Genomic DNA, 22,866 nt, shown 5'->3' with positions numbered 1-22,866 from the left:
GGGTACTTTTTTTTCTTTCTCGATTTAGGTTGGATTGAATTTTTGAAGAACCGAGAATAGAATTACTGAGAGTATTTGCTAAAACCACCGCAACTAAATGGTGCGTAAAACTTCTGTATTAATAAATTGAAAAATACCTATGGTAAGAAGGTAAATATCTAGATATTTGTCTATAATAAAATATCAAATATGATATATATGGTAAACTATAATTTAGTACTAAATATCTTTAACACCCCCGCAAGTTAAGCGTCGGATTTGAACGAACGTGAAGCTTGGATCTGAAAAATTCGAAGAGAGGTCGAGAAACACTTTTTGTGAAGATGTCAACAACTTGGTTCGAAGGAGACGTAGAGAAACACTTTCTTGCCCCATCGAAAACTGTAGAGGGATCGTTGCTCAGCGGCGATTCTGCCTTGGCTTCGGCGAGAATATGTCTACCCATGAAGAGGGATCGGTGACGATGCTACCTTGGCTCTGGCGAGAATATGTCTAGCCCTATAAGTAGAAGGGGAAACCTAGAGCAAGGGACAAAGACAATGTTGAAGCCGGAAGAGTCATCACATTGGACGAATGAGCCAATTTTGGCGAGAAGGGTGGCGGCGACTTGGTTGTCAAAGAGGCCAATGCGGCGCCCAGATTCCGAAGGTAAATCTCTATAGAAGGTCGATGGGTTTATCGAGATTCCGTATATTTCCGAAGAGAACACTAATGAGGATCCTGAAATTAGGGTTTCTGTGAAGGATAAAGGGTTGTTTGGGAAGAAAATGAGAGAGGCTATGTTGGCTAAAGGGAAACCAATTGCGTTGAAGAATGTGAGATTGTATGTACAGAGTATGGTGAAGGGTGATTTGGAGGTCAAAAGGGTGGAGCCGAAAAGTAATCAATCGGCTCTGCATGTGACAACCATGAAGACTGATGTTGATTACTGATGTTAGCTTGTGAATATTTGATATTTAAGTCTTACGAGGTTTTAGTTTGTTCGGGTCAAAAAGAAAATGAATGAATGAAATCGGTCCAACTGAACCAACGAACTGGTCTAACAGAACTAGAGGTTGAATTGGTTCAAGTAAATCGCTAGACACTAGAACAAAACGCGAACCACTCGTCTCCTCCTTTGCGCGACTCATAATCCTAGAGGCACAATAGTTAAAGTCGATGACACGAACCCGAAGATGGTGTATGAAGGCTATCAAATTGAAGGAGGCAGCGAAGATGGTAATTCGGAGCTCGGAGCTGCACGTATTTTTGTGGAGAGACGTCCTCAACTCAACTTTTATAGTCAAGTAGATCAAGGGGGAAATCTTTGTCCCCAACCTACTCCCCACTATGGCCAATGGTGAATGGGAATGGACACTAAATTTCTCTCTTCACATGGGAAATATTGGACCATCTCCTATTTACTTCCATAAATGTCCATTTCAAAATGAATAGATACGGGTAAGAGAGTCGTTTTGAATGAGTTCGGGAATCTTTGTTTAAACGAGGGATGGGAGGAGTGGAAAGAGATTTCTCCTCATTAGATAAACGGGGCTGGAGACGGGAATTATGTCCCCTCGTTCCATCCTTGTCCAATTCCACACCCCACCTCGTCCCTGCTCTATATATATTATCATTACATTTTCACAAGGGGCCAGTCAGTCAAGCGGTTCGGGTTTTCGGTAGCTCCCCGTTTGCCTGCCCCCTCATAGTCCATTAGTGGATAGGGTGGTGAACTTATAGGGCGCCCATGTAACGACCCAGATCCACCGCTAGCAGATATTGTCCTCTTTGGATTTTTCCTTTCGGGCTTCCCCTCAAGGCTTTAAAACGCGTCTGCTAGGGGAAGGTTTCCACAAAGGGTGTTTGTTCTCCTCCCCAACCAATGTGGGACATCACAATTCACCCCCCTTCGGGGCCAGCGAAACGGACTCTTTCCTTTCTCCAATCGATGTGGGACCCTCACCAAATCCACCATCTTTGGAGCCTAGCGTCTTTACTGGCACACCAGCTCGTGTCTACCCCCTTTGGGGAACAGTCTCCTCACTGGCACATAGTCCGGTGTCTGGCTCTGATATTATTTGTAACGACCCAGATCCACCGCTAGCAAATATTGTCCTCTTTGAGCTTTCACTTTCGGGTTTCTCCTCAAGGCTTTAAAACAGATATTGTCCTTTTGAGCTTTCCCTTTCGAGCTTTCCCTCAAGGCTTTAAAACGAAGGTTTCCACAAAGGGTGTTTTGTTCTCCTCGCAACCAATATGGGACATCACAGCTCGCCTCCTCTTCAAACATGTCCTCAACAACTTGGCGGCTGTTCCTCCTCTTCAAACATGTCCTCAACAACTTGGCGGCTGTTCGATCTCCATTTTTGAGGACATAAGTGCTTGGTCGCTAGGGTTTCCTTTTCCTCAACCAAAACGAAAAAGGTTGTTTGTGTCAACCTGGTCAAACATTTGGTTATGAGCTGGCTAGACAAAGAAAGACGGATTGAACGTCAGTGAAAACAGGACGTTCGATCAACGACTTTCTACGTATCGGCTAAATAAAATACTTATTTTTTTCTTTTATTAACAATCACAAAAGGCTGTTTATTATAATTCCTCATACTAAGATACAAACTTAAGCTGAAGGAAGACCAACAAAAAGCCCATTACTTTCTTCCCCTAATATATATATATACACACACACATATATATATATATATATAACCATTGCCTTCAAGAACAGCAATATCTCAGAGCTTTACACATTTCTGAACAAATGTAAGCTCCATAAGTTTTGAAGACTCACAGCGCCAGAATCAGAGGGAATTTACAGCGTATGCCACGTTCCATCGAACCTTGCTTTATACAACTATGGCTGGACGCGCCTTCTTCCTCCGGTCGCCGAAGCTACGACATGGTCCCAAGCTAGGGAGGCAGCATTGTGCAGATCCAACTGGCCGTTCCTTCTCAGTCCAGACATCTCCATTAGAGGTACTCTCACTGCTGCTGCATACAGAGTTTGTTCTCGACACATGAGACTTTTCGGGATTCGACTGCAACGCGAGTTCGTTTAGAGTTGGTTTGGCTTGTATGTCACTGTCTTTTCTGGAGCTGTCCCTGAATAGTTCAGCTAGCTTCTTCTTTCCTGTGGGTGATGGTTCAGAAACGGCGATCGGAGTTTGATTGGCGATGACATGAACTTGGTTGATTCGAGGAGTACCGGAGGAGAAGCTGGGGTGTACCGGAGTGTTTCCTCGTGAAGGGGTGAAGTCTGCAGCCATTGCAATCGAATAGTTTAGGAGAAGAGATCAAAATGCAACTAGCATAAAAAGAATTCTTTAAGCTCACAAAATTGAAAGTTCGGAAACCTATAAGATCATTTTTAATATGATAGGATCTATTAGACTAAACGAACGTTTTAAACGTCTACTTACCACCATTGACACTATAGAAATCATCTTCACAATCCGAATCCAACCAGCCTCGGGAATCGAAAAACGCTTCATCTTTGCTACCTATGAAAACAGCACAGTTCTATTGTCAACTTACTTCTTTCATAGAACAGCCAACATAGAAGAAATTACCCAAAACATATGGAATAAATTCAAGGACATAAAAGAAAGAATTCAATCATATGAACGCCATGGATTTGGCCTAGTGATCAATAAGGGTCGTATAAATTGTAAAGGGCTTAGAAAGAACGAGTTTAAGTCGGAGTGACCATCTACTTAGGATTTAATATCCTACGAGTTACCTTAGCAACCAAACATGCTAGGATAAGACAGTTGTCTTGTGAGAATAGTTGAGGCCCGAACATTCACGGATATTAAAAAAAAAAAACGGGAAAGAGTTCTAGTAGTGTAACAGCCTAAGCCCACCGCTAGCAGATATTGTCCTCTTTGGGCTTTCCCTTTCGAGCTTCCCCTCAAGGTTTTAAAAACTCATCTGCTAGGGAGAGGTTTCCACATCCTTATGAAGAATGTTTCGTTCTCCTCTCCAATCGATGTGGGATCTCACAATCCACCCCTCTTTAGGGTCCAACGTCCTCACTGACCCTCCTTCCTCTTTCCAATCGCTGACCCTCCTTCCTCTTCAGGGTCCAACGTCCTTGATAGCACTCGTTGCTCTCTCTAATTGATGTGGGATCTCACAATCCACCCCCCTTCAGGGCCCAGCGTCCTAGCTGGCGCACTGCTCGGTATCTGGCTCTGATACCATTTGTAATGGCTCAAGCCCACCGCTAAAAGATATTGTCCTCACAACCTCTTAATAATTGTTAGGTGAGGATTCGAAAAACTGTGGGTCTTCTCACAACCACTAAATACAAGATTTGAAATATTTTTGAAGCGTTTTTCCTACATCCAACCATCCGAAATCGAACGTCACATTGTGACAGCTTCCTCCAATAATTTCTCGTATAAAAAGCGAGAAAATTATAGTAACAAAGCTCTAAGAGACTTTTTTTTCTTATAGCAGTTCAATAATCAACCACAATCCACTCAGAATAATACATAGAACTTCACAGGAAACAGAGCATCCACTGAACAAAGGAATGATTTCTTCCTCTAAGAACACAGAACAATCCCAATTCCTTCTAATAAATTTGATCATCAAGCCACAAGAAACAGAAAGGAAATCTAGGATTTCTCTAATTTTAATGAACAATTATGAAAAACAATTCAAGGGAAAAAAAAGTAAAATTCCTCTGTTCATCAATCTCTGAAGATTTAGATAATACAAAACAAATGGGACCTAGATCAACATCATCAATCCAATTAAACAATATGTCCAAAAGGCAATGATTCCATAAGATATTCAATTAGAAAAAGAAAGAATCAAACACTTTAGATCGCACATGACTTCGCTTCAGAAGATCAGTAGGCGAAATGGTCCTAAGCACTAATTTCAAAGCATCAAAGTTCATCAATCAACACAAAAGTAACAAAGAAAAAGAACAAAACAAACGGAATTACAGTTGAAGGAAGTCAAGAAGAAGAAAAGGAAGTAATACCTAATTGAGAAGGAGACCTCTGAGATTTGACAAAAACACCACCTACACCGCCAGCACCGCCAGCACCGCCAGCACTGCCAGCGCCGCCGTTGATCAGGGCGTTGTTATCCTTGATCGGCGACGGCGGAATTACCATTTCATTCGTTTTAGACCCAATTGAGAGTCTGAATTTCAGAGCGGAATCGGAATTTCTATGGATTGAAACACAGGAACCCATTGATGAATCTGGTTGTTTGATTCTTAACCTAATGCCACTGTGATCATCCGGGACTGAAAATGGGGTTTTAGGAGAGAGAAAGAGAGGGAAATGGAGCAGAGAGATTGAAAAAGTTGGTAGTAATGGAAAGAGAGGGATTGAAAACCAAAATTAATAATAATATATCTCAAAAATATATTTAAATTTTTTAAATTTTCAATAATTTCCATATATATTAAAAATATCCTTAAATTATTAATACTTTATTTTTAAAAACAATTCCACTAATATTTTTAAATTTTTTTTAAAAAAAATATTAAATAATATTCTTAGTTTCAAAATTACCAATTAACTTTCAAAATCAATATTTTTTAAATAATAAAAAATTTATTTAAATTAATATCCTTCAATTTTTATAAAAAAAAAAAAAAATTTATATTTTTGAGGGTATTTTTGTAATAAATATTAATCACGGATCGTCCCAAACTAACGTTAAAAGTGTTTTTTTAGTGTAAGGATATTACCGAGACATATAAAAATTTATGGGCATTTTTCAGACAGAATAAAATGTTGATAAATATATTATTTGGTCGTGAAACCGAGGAATCAAGCTTTTATTAAAGTAGTGTCTAACATAGTTTAAGTGGATAGGTTTCTAAACGTTCCTTGTTATCTTTAATAGACTCTTGAATTTTGATAACCGATCTCAATTTTAGTTACCTATTAAAAAAAAACGTGTCTTTGTTTTCTCCCGACATTTATTAACTAAATTCCGAACATAAAAATAAATTTTTAAAACACAATTTTCTTATACTTTTAACGCTTTCAAAACTTAAAATTTTAAAACGCTCTTACATACTAGACCCAGATAAAGAAATTCAGAGTTTTATAACCTTAATTTCTAAATTATTAAGAACCCGTGCTCACTTTCAATTTTGTGTTTAGTCCGATATATATATATATATATTAATTAAAATATTTTAAATTTGATTCTTAAAAAATTAAAGTAATTAATAAAATAAGTTACTTTTTTGAAAAAGAAAAATACAAAATTAATATTCTTTAAAGTGATTTGACATGCCTAAAATAAGTTTAGAATATCTTTTAATATATATATAATTTATTTATTATTTGGATAAAAATTAATTTATACTTTTAAATAAGTAATAATTACATCAATTTAAATTATGAATTTTTTTCATTTAAAAACTGTCAATTAATTAAATATTAAATATTTAATTAATATAAGAAAAAAAAAAGGATTTTCAAAAAACATTTATTATAGAATTGAAAATTAAAATATTCCAAATTTATTATATGATTCAACAATATTTATGGGATTTAATTGAATATGAAATAATGATAAATATTATTCTATTAAATTTTAATTTCTATAATTAGTTAATTAATTAATTAATTAATTAATTAATTAAGTCATAGTTGTGGGGCCCATGTGGTGAGGCTTTTATGGTCAAAATGACCTAAAAGTTAGGTTGAAGCAAAGTTAGAACTTTATTGGAGTCCTAAATTAATACTAATTTAGTACCCAATTTAATAAATTAAAATTAGGTTAAATTATAAATTTAATTTTTAATTATTAAAATAATTATTTTATTTTTTATTTTGACGTTTTTAAAAACTAAATTTATAAATACTATTTTGTTTGTTATTTATTTCTTTTATATATGCTTTAAAAATCGAGAGTTTCGTGTGTTGGATAGCCCCTTTAATTAAGGAGAGTTTCGTGCTGCTCGTCACTCGCTAAGGTTAAAGACAGTGTCTAGCCGTCATTATAGGATTTGTAGTCATCCCTTCAAAATTGACTCTTTAACCAATGGTTCACCGTCTACTAGGGAGAGGTTTCCACACCCTTAGAAAGAGTGCAACCGATGTAGGATCTCACAATCCATTCCCCTTTTGGGGTCCAACGTCCTCGCTAGCACTCGTTCTCATGTCCAATTGATGTGGGATCTCACAATCCACCCTCCTTTGAGGCTCAACGTCCTCGTTGGCACATCGTTCGGTGTCTTGCTCTAGTACCATTTGTAACAGCTCAAGTCCACCGCTAGTAGATATTATTCTCTTTAGGGTTTTTCTTTTGGGTTTTCCCTCAATGGTTGTAAAACGTGTATGTCGGCAAGCTTGAGTGGAAAATATCTTTCATTATTATTTTAATAAAATATTTTTTTTTATAAAAAAAATAAATAAAATTCAATGAACTTTACATCATTGACTCTTAACAATATATATATAATTCACAAGCTGTCACATTTGTTTATTTATTCTCAATATCTATTTTGGATGTGAAAAGTCCTAAATAACCCTAACATAAATCTAATCGACACATAATATATTTTTTAAGGTCGGAGGTTAAATCTTCATATAACGCTCGGGTAAAAAAAAGATCATGTGTAACAGTTTAAGTTCATTGCTAGCAGATATTGTCTGTTTTTGTCTGTTATATATGGTTTTAAAACGTTACTAGGTAGAGGTTTTCGTACCCTTGTAAGAAATGTTTTGTTATTCTCTCCAACCGATGTGAGATTTTACAATCCGCCATCTTAGGAGCCCAGCGTTCTCGTTGGCATACTGCCCAGTGTCTGGTTTTGATACCATTTGTAACAATCCAAGCCCATTGCTAGCAGATATTGTCCGTTTTTGCCCGTTACAGGTAGTTTTAAAACGTTACTAGTGATAAGTTTTCACACCCTTGTAAGAAATGTTTTGTTACCATTTTCAACCGATGTGAGATTTCACAATCCACCCCCCTCAGGAGCCTAGTGTTCTCGTTGGCATACTACCCAGTGTCTGGTTTTAATATCATTTGTAACCGTCCAAGCCCATCGCTAGCAGATACTGTCCGTTTTGGCCCGTTACAGATAGTTTTAAAACGTTACTAGTGATAAGTTTTCACACCCTTGTAAGAAATGTTTTGTTCTCCTTTCTAATGAGCCTAGTGTTCTCGTTGGCACAATACTCGGTGTCTAGCTTTGATACCATTTGTAGTAGCCCAAGCCCATCGCTAGTAGATATTGTCCGTTTTGGCCCGTTAGATATAGTTTTAAAACGTTACTAGTGATAAGTTTTCACACCCTTGTAAGAAATGTTTTGTTCCCATTTCTAACCGATATGAGATTCCACAATCCACCCCCCTTAGGAGCCTAGTGTTCTTGTTGGTATACTGCTCGGTGTCTGGCTCTGATACTATTTATAACAGTCCAAGCCCATCGTTAACTTATTTCATTAGGCCCACTATAATCATGGGCCGCAAACATATGGGCTTTTCAATGAATAAATTGGGCTTTGGCCCACTGAAACACATAGTAAATGAATCTAAGTTATAAATATTACAATATTTAGTTAATAAAAAATAATTTAAAATTAAATATTTAATCAATTTGAGCATCGTTCAACTAATTATAGACCATACGCCTTAAACAAGTATGACCATGACATCTATAGTTCAACCGATTCCAACATCTAATTTTAACTTTAATGAATCAAATATTTGAATCATATCATCCCATCATAACCTTAAATTCATCAAAACTAAGAACACCGTCACCGTTAAGGTCAAACTTGGCAATCATGGCCATACAATCCTCCAAACTTACGAACTCTCCTAATTTCTTCAACGTCCTCCTCAAGCTCACCGCCGTAATCAATCCCGACCCCTCCATTTCATACATTTTAAAAGCTTCTCTAAGCTCTTTCACCTTCTCCTCCTCCCCTCTGTCGTCGACGAACCTCTCAAACTCCTCCACGTCGAGTCCACCGTCTCCATCCATGTCGAATGCGGCCACCACCTCCTCTGCCTCCACCACCGAGACCTCCGCCCCTGATATCGCTGCTATACACTCCCGTACCTCGAACGGAGAAATTTTCCCATCTCCATCCGTATCAAAATGATCGAACACTCTCTTGTAGCACGATAACTTATCCATCTCGAAGCTAAAAACAATCGAGATAGATTGTGGGTTTTATATAATCAACCAAAATGCGTGTCGAAGGAGTGTGTTGTGAGCTTACTTGTTGACCAAGAAATTAAATTTAATAAAAATTGGATCAACTCGGCAAGCAAGTGGCATTCACGACTTAAATATAATAATAATAATAATAATTTGTTTTTTTTTGGGCGTGCTGACTAGGGGTGTATATTCAACCTGACAATCCACACCAACCCAACCCGAACGATAAGGGTTGGGACGGATTGGATTAGCATTTTGGGTAGGGTTGGGTTCATTTTTCAGAATCTGAACTGAATCGGTTCGATTTCAAATTCGTGGATAAAACATTCGGGTTGACCCGAGCCAAATAAAAATATATAAATTATATTAATAATTTTTCAATATTAATACGTTTGCACGCCTTTATAAGGACCAGTCATATACATTTTTTTATTATTATTTTGTTTAATTTCTTTTATATTATTTTTAATTTCTTATTTGGTTTAGTTTAGGGCTGGGTTGACGTCACACCATATTGCAATTAAAATATTTTATAGTATTTTTATTTTTGTTATATACAATATTTTTAAATTAATATTTTTATTGTTTATTTAATTTGATGATTTATCTTTATATTTTTCTTACTTTAACCCATAATCGAGAAATGTTGGTTTTAGCTATCTTTAGTTTTATGACGATGTTGAACTATGTTAATATGTTAATGCTCGTTGTTTTTACTAATTTTTTTTATGTGAATAATTATAGATGGATTTGTGTTTGTTTGTGAACTTTTAATATATTTTATCTTATCCGAATAATTATAAGGCGTGGATTAATAAAATTTTAAAAAAAATTGACAACTCGACGACCCAACCCAAAAATAGAGGGTTGAGTTGGGTTGGGTTTGGTTACCGATCCAACCAACCCGAACTTTTGGGTTGGGTAAAAAAAAAATCTCTCAACCCAACAAAAGAACGTGTAACCCCTAGTAGACGCGTTTTTAAACCTTGAGACTGATGACAATACATAACGGGTCAAAGTAGACAATATTTACTAGTCGTAAATTTGCGTTGTTACAAATGATATTAGAGCTAAACATTGGGCAGACAGGGTTCTATGGTCGGTCTGCGACCCCTAGATACCAAAGGCGTCCTTGGGGTGATATCGTAGTTCCTACGGGGTGGAGACGATGGGGTCGGTCCATGAATTTCCCTTCCTTTTGCCGCATTTCGCTCAAAGGGTTGAAGGGAGATAGTGCATCAAGCTGTTCGCAAGAGCTAACTTTATTCTCTTCTCCCGGGATCCCAGATGAGGGAACCCTAAGAGCCAACGAGGACGTTGGGCCCTCGAGGGGAGTGGATTGTGAAATTTCATACTGGTTGGAGAGGAGAACGAAATATTTTTTATAAAAATGTGGAGACGTCTCCCTAATAGACACATTTTAAAATTCATCAGAAAAGGAAAATTAATTTTAGATCACAAAACTAAAATAATACAAATATATTTATAGATGTGGCATGTAGTATGACACGTGGCACCATGAAATGGGGGATTCAATTTTCAAGCATGACACGTGGCACATAGCCTTCCAAGAGAACCCTAGAACACGGGAGGAAAGAGAATGGCAATTCTGTAAATAAAAGAGATTTCAATGGCATTTAAATACAACTTCATGTCTTAAACCTCATTTTCGTTTCTTCGGAACCATTGAATTTCTTTGTTCTTTTCTTCTTCTCTTTTTCCCTTTTTTTCGTCTTAAACCCCAAAGCTCCGCCGCCGCCATGTCTGTTCTCAGCCACCTCTGCACGGTGGCGCGGTCTCTGCGCCACTGCCACAAGTCTCCGATCGCGAGAAGAGCGTATGGATCTGCGGCGGCGGTGGATTACGATTACTATGAGGACGACGAGGAATTCGAGAGAGTAAGTGGCGATCGGAGCCAAGGCAAGGCGATGGTGGACTCTCGAGGGTGGATGCCGAGAAGAGGAGTGCAGTGGGTGGTTTTGGGAGACCCTGGCGCGAAGAAACATGTTTATGCTGAGAGACTTTCGAAGCTTCTCGATGTTCCTCATATTTCCATGGGGAGCCTTGTTCGTCAGGAGCTTAATCCTCGGTCTTCTATCTACCAGCAGGTTCTTGTTCTTATATCTGATTTCACTCTGTGTAATGCATAACTTGAAATTGATGTATGATTTTGTATGAAATGGCTCGAGCTCTTGTATTATGCGTTTGGAATGGAATTTAGTAGGTGCAATTTTATGGTGGAATGCATTTAGTTTCTGAATTTTAGAACTCAAGGATATAGAGGTATAACTTATAGAATAGTTTCTGAATTTGTAAACCTTTCCACTTGGATGTTTGAAACGTGATTTTAGTTAATTTTTGTTGCTAAATCATATGAAATTTCCTTGATCTATGATGTATCTAGCTTCAATTCTGTTCTTATTGTTTGGAAATTAAATGTAATCTTCAATCTTTTGACCTGTTACAAAAAGACCTCCTAGTAGTAATCTTTTGATCTATTAAAAGGAAAGTTGTCAATACAATTGTGAATAGCTTCGTACGGTGGAGGGATTTAATTTTGTCTTGAATAAATGATCATATGATATGTTTATAGGACAAGAATGGTCTAATTTAGCACGACATGAGAAACAAATATTAGAAGGGAATAGATAGATAAATAAAAGAAAGTGACACAATTTAAGCATTGAATTTGATTCATTGTGTGTGCCATTTTATTTTGTTTGTTTGACTGTAGCCAGCAATAGACAATGTCGAATTATAATGAAGAACAGGCTTGAACAAGCATGAATTTTTTGAAATCATGGGGATCCTTGTTGGTTTGTATGATGAGATAGTCTCATTTAACATGTTCCCTCTCCTCCATTTCAGATTGCCAGTTCAATTAATGAAGGAAAGCCTGTTTTGGAAGAAATCATCTTCAGATTGTTGTCAAAGAGGCTAGAAGAAGGCTATTGCAATGGTGAATCAGGCTTCATTCTTGAAGGAATTCCAAGAACAAGGAATCAAGCTGTAAGTCTCACTTCCTTGGGATGCATATGGCTTTTCTTCTTCATTTCCAATGAAGCTTTAATCTCTAATCTTCTTGGTGATTCTTTACTGACATTGTTACTAGAGAATACTAATACCAATGGTGCTAAATTTTTCGTTTTCCAATGGGTGGTTCGTCTTTGCAGGAGATTCTCGACCAAATTGCAGATATTGATTTGGTCATTAATTTCAAAACCACTGAAGAGCCTTTGATTAGAAAGAATCTAGGTTCTGGGAACTTCTCTGGCTTACATGGATATAGCACCATATGCAGCTCTGGGAGTAATCAAAATCTTCAGCCACAGGACAAAGAGCCAAAATGCCTTTCTGCTACCACAGAATATTCCTGGAAAGAAAAAACCTCTATGGAGCAGGTAACAACATTTAACTCTTAAGTAGGCGTTCCAATATTTGAATTTCGATAATAACGTCAGTGTTTATAAGGCTCAAGGCAATATAAAGTCATAGTTTTAAGCTTCCAAGTGGTAAATTGAACCATGTAAAACTAGTTAAAATACCATTGTAGTCACATACTTAAAAGACTGACTTTTCTATTTTCGTTCTTATATACTTTCGAATGCGTAAATTTAGTCTTCATACTTGTGAATATACTGAAATTTGGGCCTTGGTCATCCTTGCTGCCTGCTTATGGTTAACTTTTTCAGAAACAAATCAGTATCTATGAGTCTTCCCTTTTATAAATTTAGGAAACATATGCACATTGTTTCTTTCTACGTATGGAAATTATAATAGCTAGTTTGCCAATTTCAAACTACCAATGAGGACTAATCTCAAGTTTTAAGATTTATAGGATTTATAGGAAGTAGAAAAACTAGAAGTTTGAACGAGCGAGACTGACTAAAGTTCTATGAGTCCTAAAGTATAAGGACCAAAATGATATTTTAACAAAACTAGCTTTGAAGTAGGCGAAGTTATACCAAAATGATATTTTAACAAAACTAGCTTTGAAGTAGGCGAAGTCTTCACGTAGATTAGTAAAGGCGAAGCATAAAAGCCTTCGATAGCCCGTTTTGATGTATTTCTATAACGATCTAACAAGGAATACAATACAATTCTGATCATATCTGTTTTGGGACTTTCAGAGGAAACCATTGGAAGATTACTACCGAAGACAGAGGAAACTTGTTGATTTTCAAGTAACAGGAGGACCTGGAGAAACATGGCAAGGGTTATTGGAAGCATTACATCTACAGCATATTAATGCTGTTGGTTCTACACAAAAGCTAACCACTTGATGTGGCTCATTTTTTTTTTTTTTTACCATTCCGGCGTAGTAGTAAATATGAATGTGAGAGTGAATTGACATGACTTCATGCAGGAGTTTTCCTCCGGCAAATATATCAAGTGTTGAAGTTTAGTTCAGTTAATATTTTTATTTATTTTTAACCTTTGTTTTAACCATTTTTGTTTGCTGGATGCAATGTAAAGCAAACCAGATTGTGAGATTGTGAGTTTTTGTAATGTGTAGAAGTGAGAAATAAGAGAGATATATAACCATGTTCTCTCTAAATTATCATAGTATATAAAAGCGGCATTTTTCGTGATTTTTTATGGTTTAGCATGGTCCAACTTTAACGGGTTGAATAAGATTATATGACCGATCCATTTATTCTTTCAAATTACTATCTGGTTCTCGTTATCTGGGAATGTGCCCTATGAATACGCATGTAAATAGGTTCACTATCGGTCTACTACTAGGTTAAGTAAAGGCCGAGAGTGGATTCTAGATTATATCAGTCGGATAGGCTGAGTGATTTAGTAATGTCTCTACCAGTCTTGCTGAAGGAACTCCAAATCGAGTAATTAGTTTACAAGACACTTTTAATTTAAGGGTCTTGTTTTCTCAAATTCACCTTATGACTTTGATAAAAGGCTTTGACCTATTCCATGAGTAGACATTTTTCTTGATCTAAATTTTTCCACCATGGATTTCTAAGATTTCAACTTTAACCGGTTGAATAGGATTAAATGATCAGTCCATGGATCAGTCCACTATCTGATTCTTGTTGCAGGAGATCTAGGAACGTGCCCTATGAATACCTATATAAATAGGGTCACTATTTGCCCTACTAGGTTAAGTAAAGGCGGAGAGTGGACTCTACTTCTTCTTTGCAAGAGACATCCCTAGGTGATTTAGTGATGTCTCTAGCAACCATGGGAATTCCACAAAGAGACATCCCTAGGTGATTTAGTGATGTCTCTAGCAACCATGGGAATTCCATATCGTATAATTAGTTTACCCGACGCTCTTAGGGGTCTTGTTTTCTCAAATTCCCGTTTTTTACTTCTCCATGGGCAGACATTTTTCTTGATCTAAATATATCCAATGATCTCTAAGCTTTCAGTCTTTTCTTATTTAATTTCTTTTTCTTACGAGGAAGGACATATTATTTGTTTGTGAACATAATTTGGCCACGTGCATGTCAAGTCATGCCCCAACATTCAAACCTTATAATTTTATAGTAAAAAAATACGCATCAGTTAAACTATGCTCAAATTCAATTCAGATACATTACTACTATTTGCTATAATGTAATCTTACCCTTGTTTAGCATTTTCCTTGCTACTCCTTGCTACCAATAATTCTAGTTTCACAAGTTCATTGCAAAAAAGAAAGGGATAAAAAATGGATCTCAGGCTGAACAATCCTACAAGAAACTCGGGTTACTTACTCTATACATAAATATACAATCCCCAAACCCACTGCTTAGAACACCTCAGTTCCTCATCTTGTTGCATTTATCGATCAACTTCTATCTAACTTTGTCATAATGAATTCTTCTTCTTCTTCTTCTTTTTTTTTTTTTTTTTTTTTTTTTCACTCGCTATTCACCCCACACGTCTCGAAGAAGATCGTACCTTGTAGCATTGGGAGAAGTTCTACTAGCTGGTGTTGATGGAGAAATTGCAGCGTCAAGAATAGAAGCAAAGGGTGAGCTCAACTCATCTAGCTCGTCATCACTGGTGTTAGATTTTCTGAGCACTGAAGACCCGCTTCTTCTTAGCTCGGGCTTCGTACCGACCTCGCCAATGAATGTCACTACAGAAGCTACTGAGGGTGGATGATAGGATACAGAGGCTGCTGTGTGCGGGAGACTCGTGACGAAGTTGTTGTCGACTTCAGATGGATCCTCCTGTTGTGGAACAAAGGAACTTAGATTCTCATATTCTTTTAGTAACTAAGATAGGCATAATGATGAAGATGTGCCTTGGAATGCCACAATGATTTCACATCATAAGAGTAATGTAAGAGTAAGTGCTAAATTAAGGACCAAAACCATGAATATCTATACTCAAGTAACCTCGATATCAAGAGCTTCAAGAACAGCATCAGGGATCGGGTCTTCGCAAAACTCGTCTGGAACAAAATGTTCAAGAATGGTCTTGATTACTGGTGCACTAAATGAAGGGCATACCTTCAAAGATATAGTTTGTGAAATGAGTATATGCATTGGAAGTTGAATAATTAATTAGACAAATGGGTAAAGGGATCCTAGAATTATACCTCTTTTCTTACCGACTGGCTCAGGAGCATGTCCTTAGGAAGCATCATGAGATCACTTAACGCATTCAGAAGATGGAAGGACTTGAGGGTGGTAGCATCTTTCCCTTCGTCGTTATTATTTTCATCACATTGATCGTCGTCGTCCAAGCCAAAAAGATCAGTCAACCATCTCGACCAGTTTCCAATCTGAACCATAAAAACACAGCTAATGCCCTGAGCATCTTTGGCAAGAGATCAAATCACTGGATATCAATCTAATGCACGTGCGCGCAGGCACGCACACACACAAAAAAGAAGAAGAAGACAGGAGAACAGAGCTGACGCAATAATCATCTTTGAGAAAGAACAACCCACAACTACGAAATTGGCTTCCAAAAATATGCAAATTTTGGTGCAAGCACGCGTTCTATTGAGAGAAGCGCAAATGTTTGTGACGTCATCTAAACAACAAGAAAGTGAATAGAAGTGCAATATATTGAAGGTAGGTGTGCATAGTAATGGTGTTCTCGCTAACCAAATGAGAATATGAACAATAAGTAATTAAACAAGAAACAGATAAAAAGATGAAGAAGAAAGTGGTTCACAAGACAGAGAAAGGCAATAATGTTGAGCTTATGGCAAAAGAATCCTCACAAACCAATTTCATAGAAGACATCAACTGGGAAGTGGAAAGCTTACTGCATTTTTAAGTAGTGCACCAGCCCCGAAACTCGATTTTCCAACTGGAATCGGGAGAACTTTAGACTCGCTAATAGGGTCCGATACAGGATCAGTTGGTATTTCATCGGCAGAGTCACGAAGAATGGCATTGAACATTGCTGTATCCAATCTAGCGACACATTGCTCCATTATCTAATAACGTAACAAAGATGCATTATAATTCCCTTTCTTATAACTATGGCCCCACTACACTAAAAAATATATGTAATACATTGTAAGTGGTAAGTAAACGAGCTTTACGAGAAAATCGTTATAACTACCATCATGCACCCTCAAATAAGAAATTATTTGTAGACCGGTACTTATCAGCGTACTGCTAGCCTTCTAATAGTACTTAATTTAGGGTACAAAGGCTCACCTTTTATCGAACAAATACGGTCACGAGTGTTAAAAGGTGGTTAATATCACATAAATGCTTCCTATTTGATTGATCTACAGATTTTCCCCTTGCTAATTTGATATAGAAGAATAATTGCTTTAGGCAAAATCAATCAAACGTACCAATCTAGACAGAAGAGGCAAGCAACCACACTCATGTCCTTCAGCTCGAACGGGGCAAATTCTTTCACAGGCATCCTTGAAAGCTTTCTTCCAAAGGTCCAATGAAAAGTTCCCTTGATCATGATTGACTGAACTAGAATTTCTCTTATAGCTCTTCCCTGAGGATGGACTGGAAACTTGATTAATTGTGTTTGCTGATGCCGACTGCATATGTGGAGTCAATGTCTAGAAAAGAAAGGAAACATGTTAGAAAGTCAATACAATTTTGTGAAGTTATTTCAATTTTCTGAGTTCCCAGGCTATTTTTACTTTAATTTAAAGCGGAAGAAATGTAGGAAGGAAATGCATTTAACACCTGCCACCAGATGGACTCAATGATACGGGAGAAGATCCAAGCCTCAACCTTTTCTAAGGCAGATGTAAAAGTATGTATATCTTCCCAGTCACCAGAACTTCCATGCCTGCCATTTCCATTCTCTCTTTTGTTTGGAGACGCCGCTTTCCATTTTAGTGTAGATGCTGCTTTACTACTTTCCCAGTTAGCATCATTTTTGCTTGACTGAGATCCAGACGAAACTTGTGTTTTCAGGCTCACCGCAGCCTGACTTACGATTGTTCTCAGGACTATTGAGTTTGATAACCAGAAAGTCAACCTGTAAGTTATAGTTAGATACCGGGTTAGTAAGTAAGCTAGTTCATACAATCTCACTGCACATATCCTTGCCTTTAATGAATGTAATACGTCATGATCACACGTCGAGTTAAAAGAAAACAGAGAAACTTTGCCCTTTGATCCTTTTCAAAGACACTTGATTAATATTATTAAGGCCCATTTGATAACCATTTAGTTTTTAAATCTTTTTATTTTTAAACATTGTGCTTGTTTTCCTCCCAACTTCTTTTCAGTGGAACATTTTAAATTTTAGCTAAATTCCAAAAAAGGGAAAAAAAATTAAGAATTAAGTTTTTAGTTTCCAAAACATGACTTGGATTTTGAAAATATTTGTAAAATGTAGAATAACAATAGAAAGAAACTCATCGGTGGAAAGGTGGATATCAAATGGGGTATAGTATTTGCCTAATTCAGTAAAGCTAAAAGACAGTTCTAAAAGAAAAGTGGATACCAATACACCATAACCATGAATTGCAGCTATCTCCACTATTTTGGTTCTCCAAGCATGTGTGCTTTGGAAAACCAACATGCTTGAGGAGATGGATGATGAACAATATTTAAATGGAAATATTGAACATCATAATTATAATAGTATCTTTTTAAAAAAAATACCTGGGCACATCATTTCCACAAGCTTTTGCTATCAAAACAAATCCAGAAACCACACTTCTAGCAGCATCGGCCTTCCGTGACTGAGAACTTTCTCTACAAGAATGAAGATACAGCCTTGAAAGACGCCGTGCTGGAGCATGGACTTTATTCATGGAACTTCCATGTTCAGCAACTATAGAGTAAAGAGCTGCCTCAATCGCTGCAGCTTCTCTCAATTCTCCCTCAAGCTTCTTTATCTTGTTCTGTAATTGTTGGACTTTGCTGTCCAAAAAGGAATTCTTTGTATCCTTTGTATATGGTTTAGGATCCCTTCTTTCATTTCTTCTGACAATTTCTAAGCTGCTATCTGAATGTGGTGATCGAACTGACTTAACATGCTTTAATCTGTCATTTTTCTGAACTATGCTTGAAACTGCATCACTTCCCACAGCAATCTGCTTTACAGTATCGCCTTGTCTAGCCGAGAGATAATCATCTCCATCCTCTTCTGTTTCAACATTTGAAGCCTCCTGATAATTCCTCCCGTTCAATTTCCTTCCATTACTCTCCTTTGCCAAATGATCGGCAACTTCAACCTTCCCATGGTTGTAGATATCACTCTCATGCTGTTCATGTTTTGGAGGTGAAGAATAGTAAACTGTATAACTTTTTTTACCAGTTTTATCAATTGAAACTGAACCGACCTTTCGAGAGTTGGAGATAGAAGCACAATTTTCAGGACTTCCTGGATCAGAGGATAATTCTATTGATGAGGAGGAAGATGATTTCAAATTCAAACCTCCATGTTTTCCATTCTCTGGTGTCACATTCGATTTTTCAGGCTCCAAGTTTGAAATGGAGGCATGCTCCTGTCTATTATCAGTTCCATGAATCGACGTACTTAGGCCACCCTGCAGAATCATATCATGTATAGTTTGAAACATTAAATCCTATGAAGCAGTAGATGACATAAAGGAGAAGGATATAGGTCCAGTATCAGGCTTCACATTACATGAAATCACAAGACGTTGAGATCATTGATTAATAATAGGTTAGATTACAAGTTTAGTCACCAAACTTTCAAACTTGTCTCTCCTAGCAATTCTAATCCATCCATTTATATTCCCTGGGGGTTTAATGCTGCTTCGGATGGTTTGGTCAAAGAGGGGCTTTGAAATCCAGAATGTCTATGCTATGGCTTTACAATTTTCTTTCTTGGCTATATTTCTTGTTGATTCTGGGTTTTCTGCACGTAATTTTGGAGGGATTTCCACCCTAGCTAATGAAGTTCTCGTGTCAAAAACTAAATAAACTTAATGTCTAATAGGACTTTAAATTTTCTGGTAGGTCTATGAATCTTTTTATTAAAAAAATGTCAAATAGATCAATGACCTATTAGACAAAAAAAATTGAAAATGCAAGGCCTACTAGATAAAAAATTGAAAATCCAAAGACCTATTCGCATAGAATTGAAAGTTTAAAAATATATTGTACACTTTTTAAATTTCAAAAACTTATTTGACACAAAATTAAAAGTTTAAGAACTTATTAGACATTCTTTTAAGCTCAAGAACCCAAAGATTTAGGGACTTAAATTACCTAAACTTGTAATTTAATCCTAACAATATATAGGCCACCTGAAAAGAGATTAAATATAATGTTCACGTATTTTAAAAGAAACTGTGGCCTTGATACCACAACAGAGCACTGATTAGCGATTACTGTGCACACAGAGAGGAAAAAAGAAGAAGAAGATTAGCAGTACTAATTTTTGGGTCATTTTGGAAAGTTTTTTTTAATATACTGTTTACTTAATTTCAGGGGGACAGTATGAATATGCAATAATGCATTGTCATAAAAATATATTTATCTGTAAGCCACCAGACAGCTAACATAACAATGAAAATGCCTCTGTTGAGGCTTAAAGTCTAAAGAGTAATGAAGCCTAACACTTACCTCAATGGTAATCTGATGCAATAAAAGCCAGCATTGATTGTAGCAGTTACATACAAGCATGATGAAAGGGAAAAAAAACTATAAAAACAAATTAATACCTCTTCAGTAGGTGGCACACAACCATCAGGCTCCAAAGCAGAAGACGTAGTCATGGAAGAGTGAGATGAAACATCATCATCAGTGAAAGATGCAATCTTGTTTGGATCTCCATAGTCTGAGGCTGAAACAGATTCGCCATCAAAACTGTCCAATGACATCTTCCTGGATAGGGTATCCTTTAGTGAGTTGTTGGTTTGTCCTTTATAAATTGGCTGAATTTTAATTGACAACATTGGCTGAAGTGTGTTCTTGAAGTTCCTCTGGCAATGCACTGGAATAGCAACAGACATTACCTCTCTCACGACACCAAATTCAGCCAAATCTACGGTGGCACTAGCCAACAATTGGCCTTTAGCAGTCTTTTCTCTGCGAGACTCAAACAAGTTGAATTCCAAAATGTTCCTCTGGAATGTATCACCATCCTTGCCTCTAACAGGTATGTCCCGTACCAGAGCGACAGGTAACTTAAAAGATTCATTGAATTCAATTTTTCCCTCGCCAACTATAGATCCAATGGTCGGAATAACAAGATTGGTACATCCGGAGTGGCGATCGCCATTTTCCCATTGAATAAACACAGAGCGCAGGGTCGTGAGCGACTGTGAGGGTGGCCAGGGCTTTATATCCTGAACATGGATCCTATAATCAGCGTGAACAATTTCACCTCTCCTATGCTTTCCTTTCAAACCAAGCACCATTGTTGAAGAACCGAAGCAGAGCCCTCAATAAACAATTTTCTCCAATATAATCAAAAGGTAAAGTAACCACATCACGATCTATAGCCAAACATAGCAAATCCCATAACAACTAACGCCGAGGAGAAACAAAATAACCATGCAAATTTTCCAGAGCAATATCAAACAACAATATCTTATCTAAAACGAACTCTTCCCAGGGCACAGCAACCAGCAGGCTCCAGAACGACCATCAATCAACGCCTACACTGTAAAAATGAGCAAATCAACAAATCAACAAATCAACAAACCAACAAAACTCAAAACGCACTCATCAATAACCGCCACAGAACCAATACATTTATTAATCGAAAACAAAAAACAAAATGTACGGCACTGCAATCGAACATTTCTCCGTTTCCTCGCTTCCAGAATAGAAAAATCCAAGGCTGCAACTAGACTAATATCGGGAGAAATCTTTACTTCATAGTTGATTTTGCTTCAAGATCAACAACTATACTCAAACCAGTATACTGAAGCTAAAAAAAGCAAGTAGACGAAGCTTGTGAGTAACTTCCAAAAGGTACTCCACTATCACCAGATCCAGATCAAATGCAATAGGACAACAACCGAAACACGAAAGAATCTCAAAAATTCAGAAAAAAAACCTCAAAACCATTCCTGCGGAGCAGAATGCAAAAATTTCAAAGAACAGTTCAATTCCACCAAAAACGCAACCGACAAACCGCAATGTTGATAACGAAGTAGGCTAAAGAAGAAGAAGCTTGAAGCTAGAGAAACCGGTAACAATGGAGGAAAGACGGTGAAACGTACCGTCCTGTAAGGGGGACGGCTCAACCATTCCTCTCCACTGACTGAGACAGACCAACACCGGTGGTGAAGAAGAAAGCCTGAATTAAAAATACAAATAAATTAGTTATTATTATATTATTATTATTTAATAAATAAATAAATAATACAAAATAAAATAAAGTTATCGAATTTGCATTATTAAATAAAAACCCAATAATGGAGCAACAGAGATTTATTTTTGTGCTAATTAATATTAAGAAAAATGCTGAATTAATAATTAAAATAATTAATAATTAAAGAAAAAAGAATAATTCCTTTTTGTTAGCTTTCGAATTTTTTATTTTTTTAAATTCCTTTTTTTATTTATTGTTTGAAATTGCGCATGATAACAAAATTGTCGGTAGAGGACTAATTCAATTTCCAATTAATTAAATAATATTTTCTTATTTTAATAATATTAGGCAGGTCTAGGGGTCTTACTAGCTTTCGAGTTTTGCGTTCATCGTGGATAATTTTCTTCCGATATAGAGATATTTCATTTGTTGTCGCTCAACAACAGCAGGTCTCGGCTCTGCAGGCAAGAGACAACCGAGCGAACTGAAATATCTTAGTAGCTAGAAAACAAGGGAGCAAAAGTGATTCTCGTAGTAGCAGCGAGCTGCTTAAAATGTGAAAACAGGATTGTGGGAGAGCAATACAAGCATCCACAACGGTTTTTCGAAGCAAGATGCTAGAGGGGACGAGTGTGTCTTGTCACTTACACGAGATGATGGAACTCCTCGGTTAGTCTATTTAGAATGAGTCAACTGATTAAAACCCTTTATCGAAAAAATCATATTGAAAAAGATACCTTTTTTGTTCGTCAAAATGATCGAGAATTCCGCTCGATATGATGGAAGAATCTAGATGAAGCTTGACTAAAGGGTTGCCTGTCTGTTTTTTCCCGTGAAAACAGGGTTGGGAGAAAACAGTAACGGTTTACATTTTTTTAGTTGAAAAATGTGTTGTTGAATGATGAAGGTCCCACATCGGCTAATTTAGGGAATGATCAGGGGTTTATAATCCAATAATACAAAGCAAAGCCACGAGAGCTTATGCTCAAAGTGGACAATATCATATCATTGTGGAGAATCATGTTCATCTAACA

The 22,866-nt window shown here is 36.9% G+C and overlaps 4 protein-coding genes across 9 annotated transcripts; 1 reads left to right on the top strand and 3 right to left on the bottom strand.

Annotated features, from left to right (window-relative positions):
- Positions 1-2,519: 2,519 nt before the first annotated feature.
- On the bottom strand, positions 2,520-5,338 carry LOC111793251 (uncharacterized protein At3g27210). The gene is made up of 3 exons (XM_023675044.2): positions 4,976-5,338; positions 3,399-3,479; positions 2,520-3,235 (listed from the first exon to the last, which is right to left on the bottom strand). The coding sequence occupies exons 1-3, from the start codon at positions 5,190-5,192 to the stop codon at positions 2,826-2,828; spliced, it is 708 nt and encodes a 235-aa protein (XP_023530812.2). The 5' UTR covers positions 5,193-5,338; the 3' UTR covers positions 2,520-2,825.
- Positions 5,339-8,633: 3,295 nt separating this feature from the next.
- LOC111792841 (calcium-binding protein CML38-like) lies at positions 8,634-9,115 on the bottom strand. Its single transcript, XM_023674441.2, has one exon. It carries the CDS (start codon positions 9,113-9,115, stop codon positions 8,690-8,692), a length of 426 nt encoding a protein of 141 aa, XP_023530209.2. The 3' UTR covers positions 8,634-8,689.
- A 1,697-nt stretch (positions 9,116-10,812) lies between these two features.
- Positions 10,813-13,733, top strand: LOC111793052 (putative adenylate kinase 7, mitochondrial). The gene is made up of 4 exons (XM_023674747.2): positions 10,813-11,247; positions 12,008-12,148; positions 12,313-12,540; positions 13,270-13,733. Exons 1-4 carry the CDS (start codon positions 10,900-10,902, stop codon positions 13,420-13,422), a joined length of 870 nt encoding a protein of 289 aa, XP_023530515.2. The 5' UTR covers positions 10,813-10,899; the 3' UTR covers positions 13,423-13,733.
- Positions 13,734-14,963: 1,230 nt separating this feature from the next.
- LOC111793050 (EEIG1/EHBP1 protein amino-terminal domain protein) lies at positions 14,964-21,893 on the bottom strand. 6 transcript variants are annotated; one of them, XM_023674742.2, is made up of 9 exons: positions 21,741-21,893; positions 20,232-21,175; positions 18,199-19,088; positions 17,269-17,566; positions 16,914-17,138; positions 16,371-16,544; positions 15,693-15,878; positions 15,490-15,603; positions 14,964-15,321 (listed from the first exon to the last, which is right to left on the bottom strand). In XM_023674742.2, the coding sequence occupies exons 2-9, from the start codon at positions 20,928-20,930 to the stop codon at positions 15,013-15,015; spliced, it is 2,895 nt and encodes a 964-aa protein (XP_023530510.1). In that variant the 5' UTR covers positions 20,931-21,175; positions 21,741-21,893; the 3' UTR covers positions 14,964-15,012. The 6 variants fall into 6 exon arrangements, with proteins under 6 accessions (XP_023530510.1, XP_023530514.1, XP_023530513.1 ...); XM_023674746.2 differs by having other exon boundaries at positions 20,232-21,170; positions 21,741-21,884; XM_023674745.2 differs by lacking the exon at positions 21,741-21,893 and adding an exon at positions 21,575-21,732.
- Positions 21,894-22,866: the final 973 nt, after the last annotated feature.

Source organism: Cucurbita pepo, chromosome 4, assembly GCF_057944985.1.
Source record: "Cucurbita pepo subsp. pepo isolate OVF chromosome 4, ASM5794498v1, whole genome shotgun sequence".
Taxonomy (NCBI): domain Eukaryota; kingdom Viridiplantae; phylum Streptophyta; class Magnoliopsida; order Cucurbitales; family Cucurbitaceae; genus Cucurbita; species Cucurbita pepo.
The sequence above is the reverse complement of the archived record's forward strand: the minus strand, read 5'-3'. Positions and strand labels throughout refer to the sequence as shown.

Bases quoted from the DNA above. Each gene is read 5' to 3' on its own strand.
- LOC111793251 (XM_023675044.2), bottom strand. From the start codon at position 5,192: ATGGGTTCCTGTGTTTCAATCCATAGAAATTCCGATTCCGCTCTGAAA. The intron at 3,480-4,975 runs GTATTACTTCCT...CTGTTTTCATAG, and splicing joins GAGGTCTCCTTCTCAATTAG to GTAGCAAAGATGAAGCGTTT. The intron at 3,236-3,398 runs GTAAGTAGACGT...CAATGGCTGCAG, and splicing joins TTTCTATAGTGTCAATGGTG to ACTTCACCCCTTCACGAGGA.
- LOC111792841 (XM_023674441.2), bottom strand. From the start codon at position 9,115: ATGGATAAGTTATCGTGCTACAAGAGAGTGTTCGATCATTTTGATACG.
- LOC111793052 (XM_023674747.2), top strand. From the start codon at position 10,900: ATGTCTGTTCTCAGCCACCTCTGCACGGTGGCGCGGTCTCTGCGCCAC. The intron at 11,248-12,007 runs GTTCTTGTTCTT...CCTCCATTTCAG, and splicing joins GGTCTTCTATCTACCAGCAG to ATTGCCAGTTCAATTAATGA. The intron at 12,149-12,312 runs GTAAGTCTCACT...TCGTCTTTGCAG, and splicing joins CAAGAACAAGGAATCAAGCT to GAGATTCTCGACCAAATTGC.
- LOC111793050 (XM_023674742.2), bottom strand. From the start codon at position 20,930: ATGGTGCTTGGTTTGAAAGGAAAGCATAGGAGAGGTGAAATTGTTCAC. The intron at 19,089-20,231 runs GTATTAATTTGT...ATGATTCTGCAG, and splicing joins GTGTGCCACCTACTGAAGAG to GGTGGCCTAAGTACGTCGAT. The intron at 17,139-17,268 runs GTGTTAAATGCA...TTTCTTTTCTAG, and splicing joins TTGAGTCCATCTGGTGGCAG to ACATTGACTCCACATATGCA.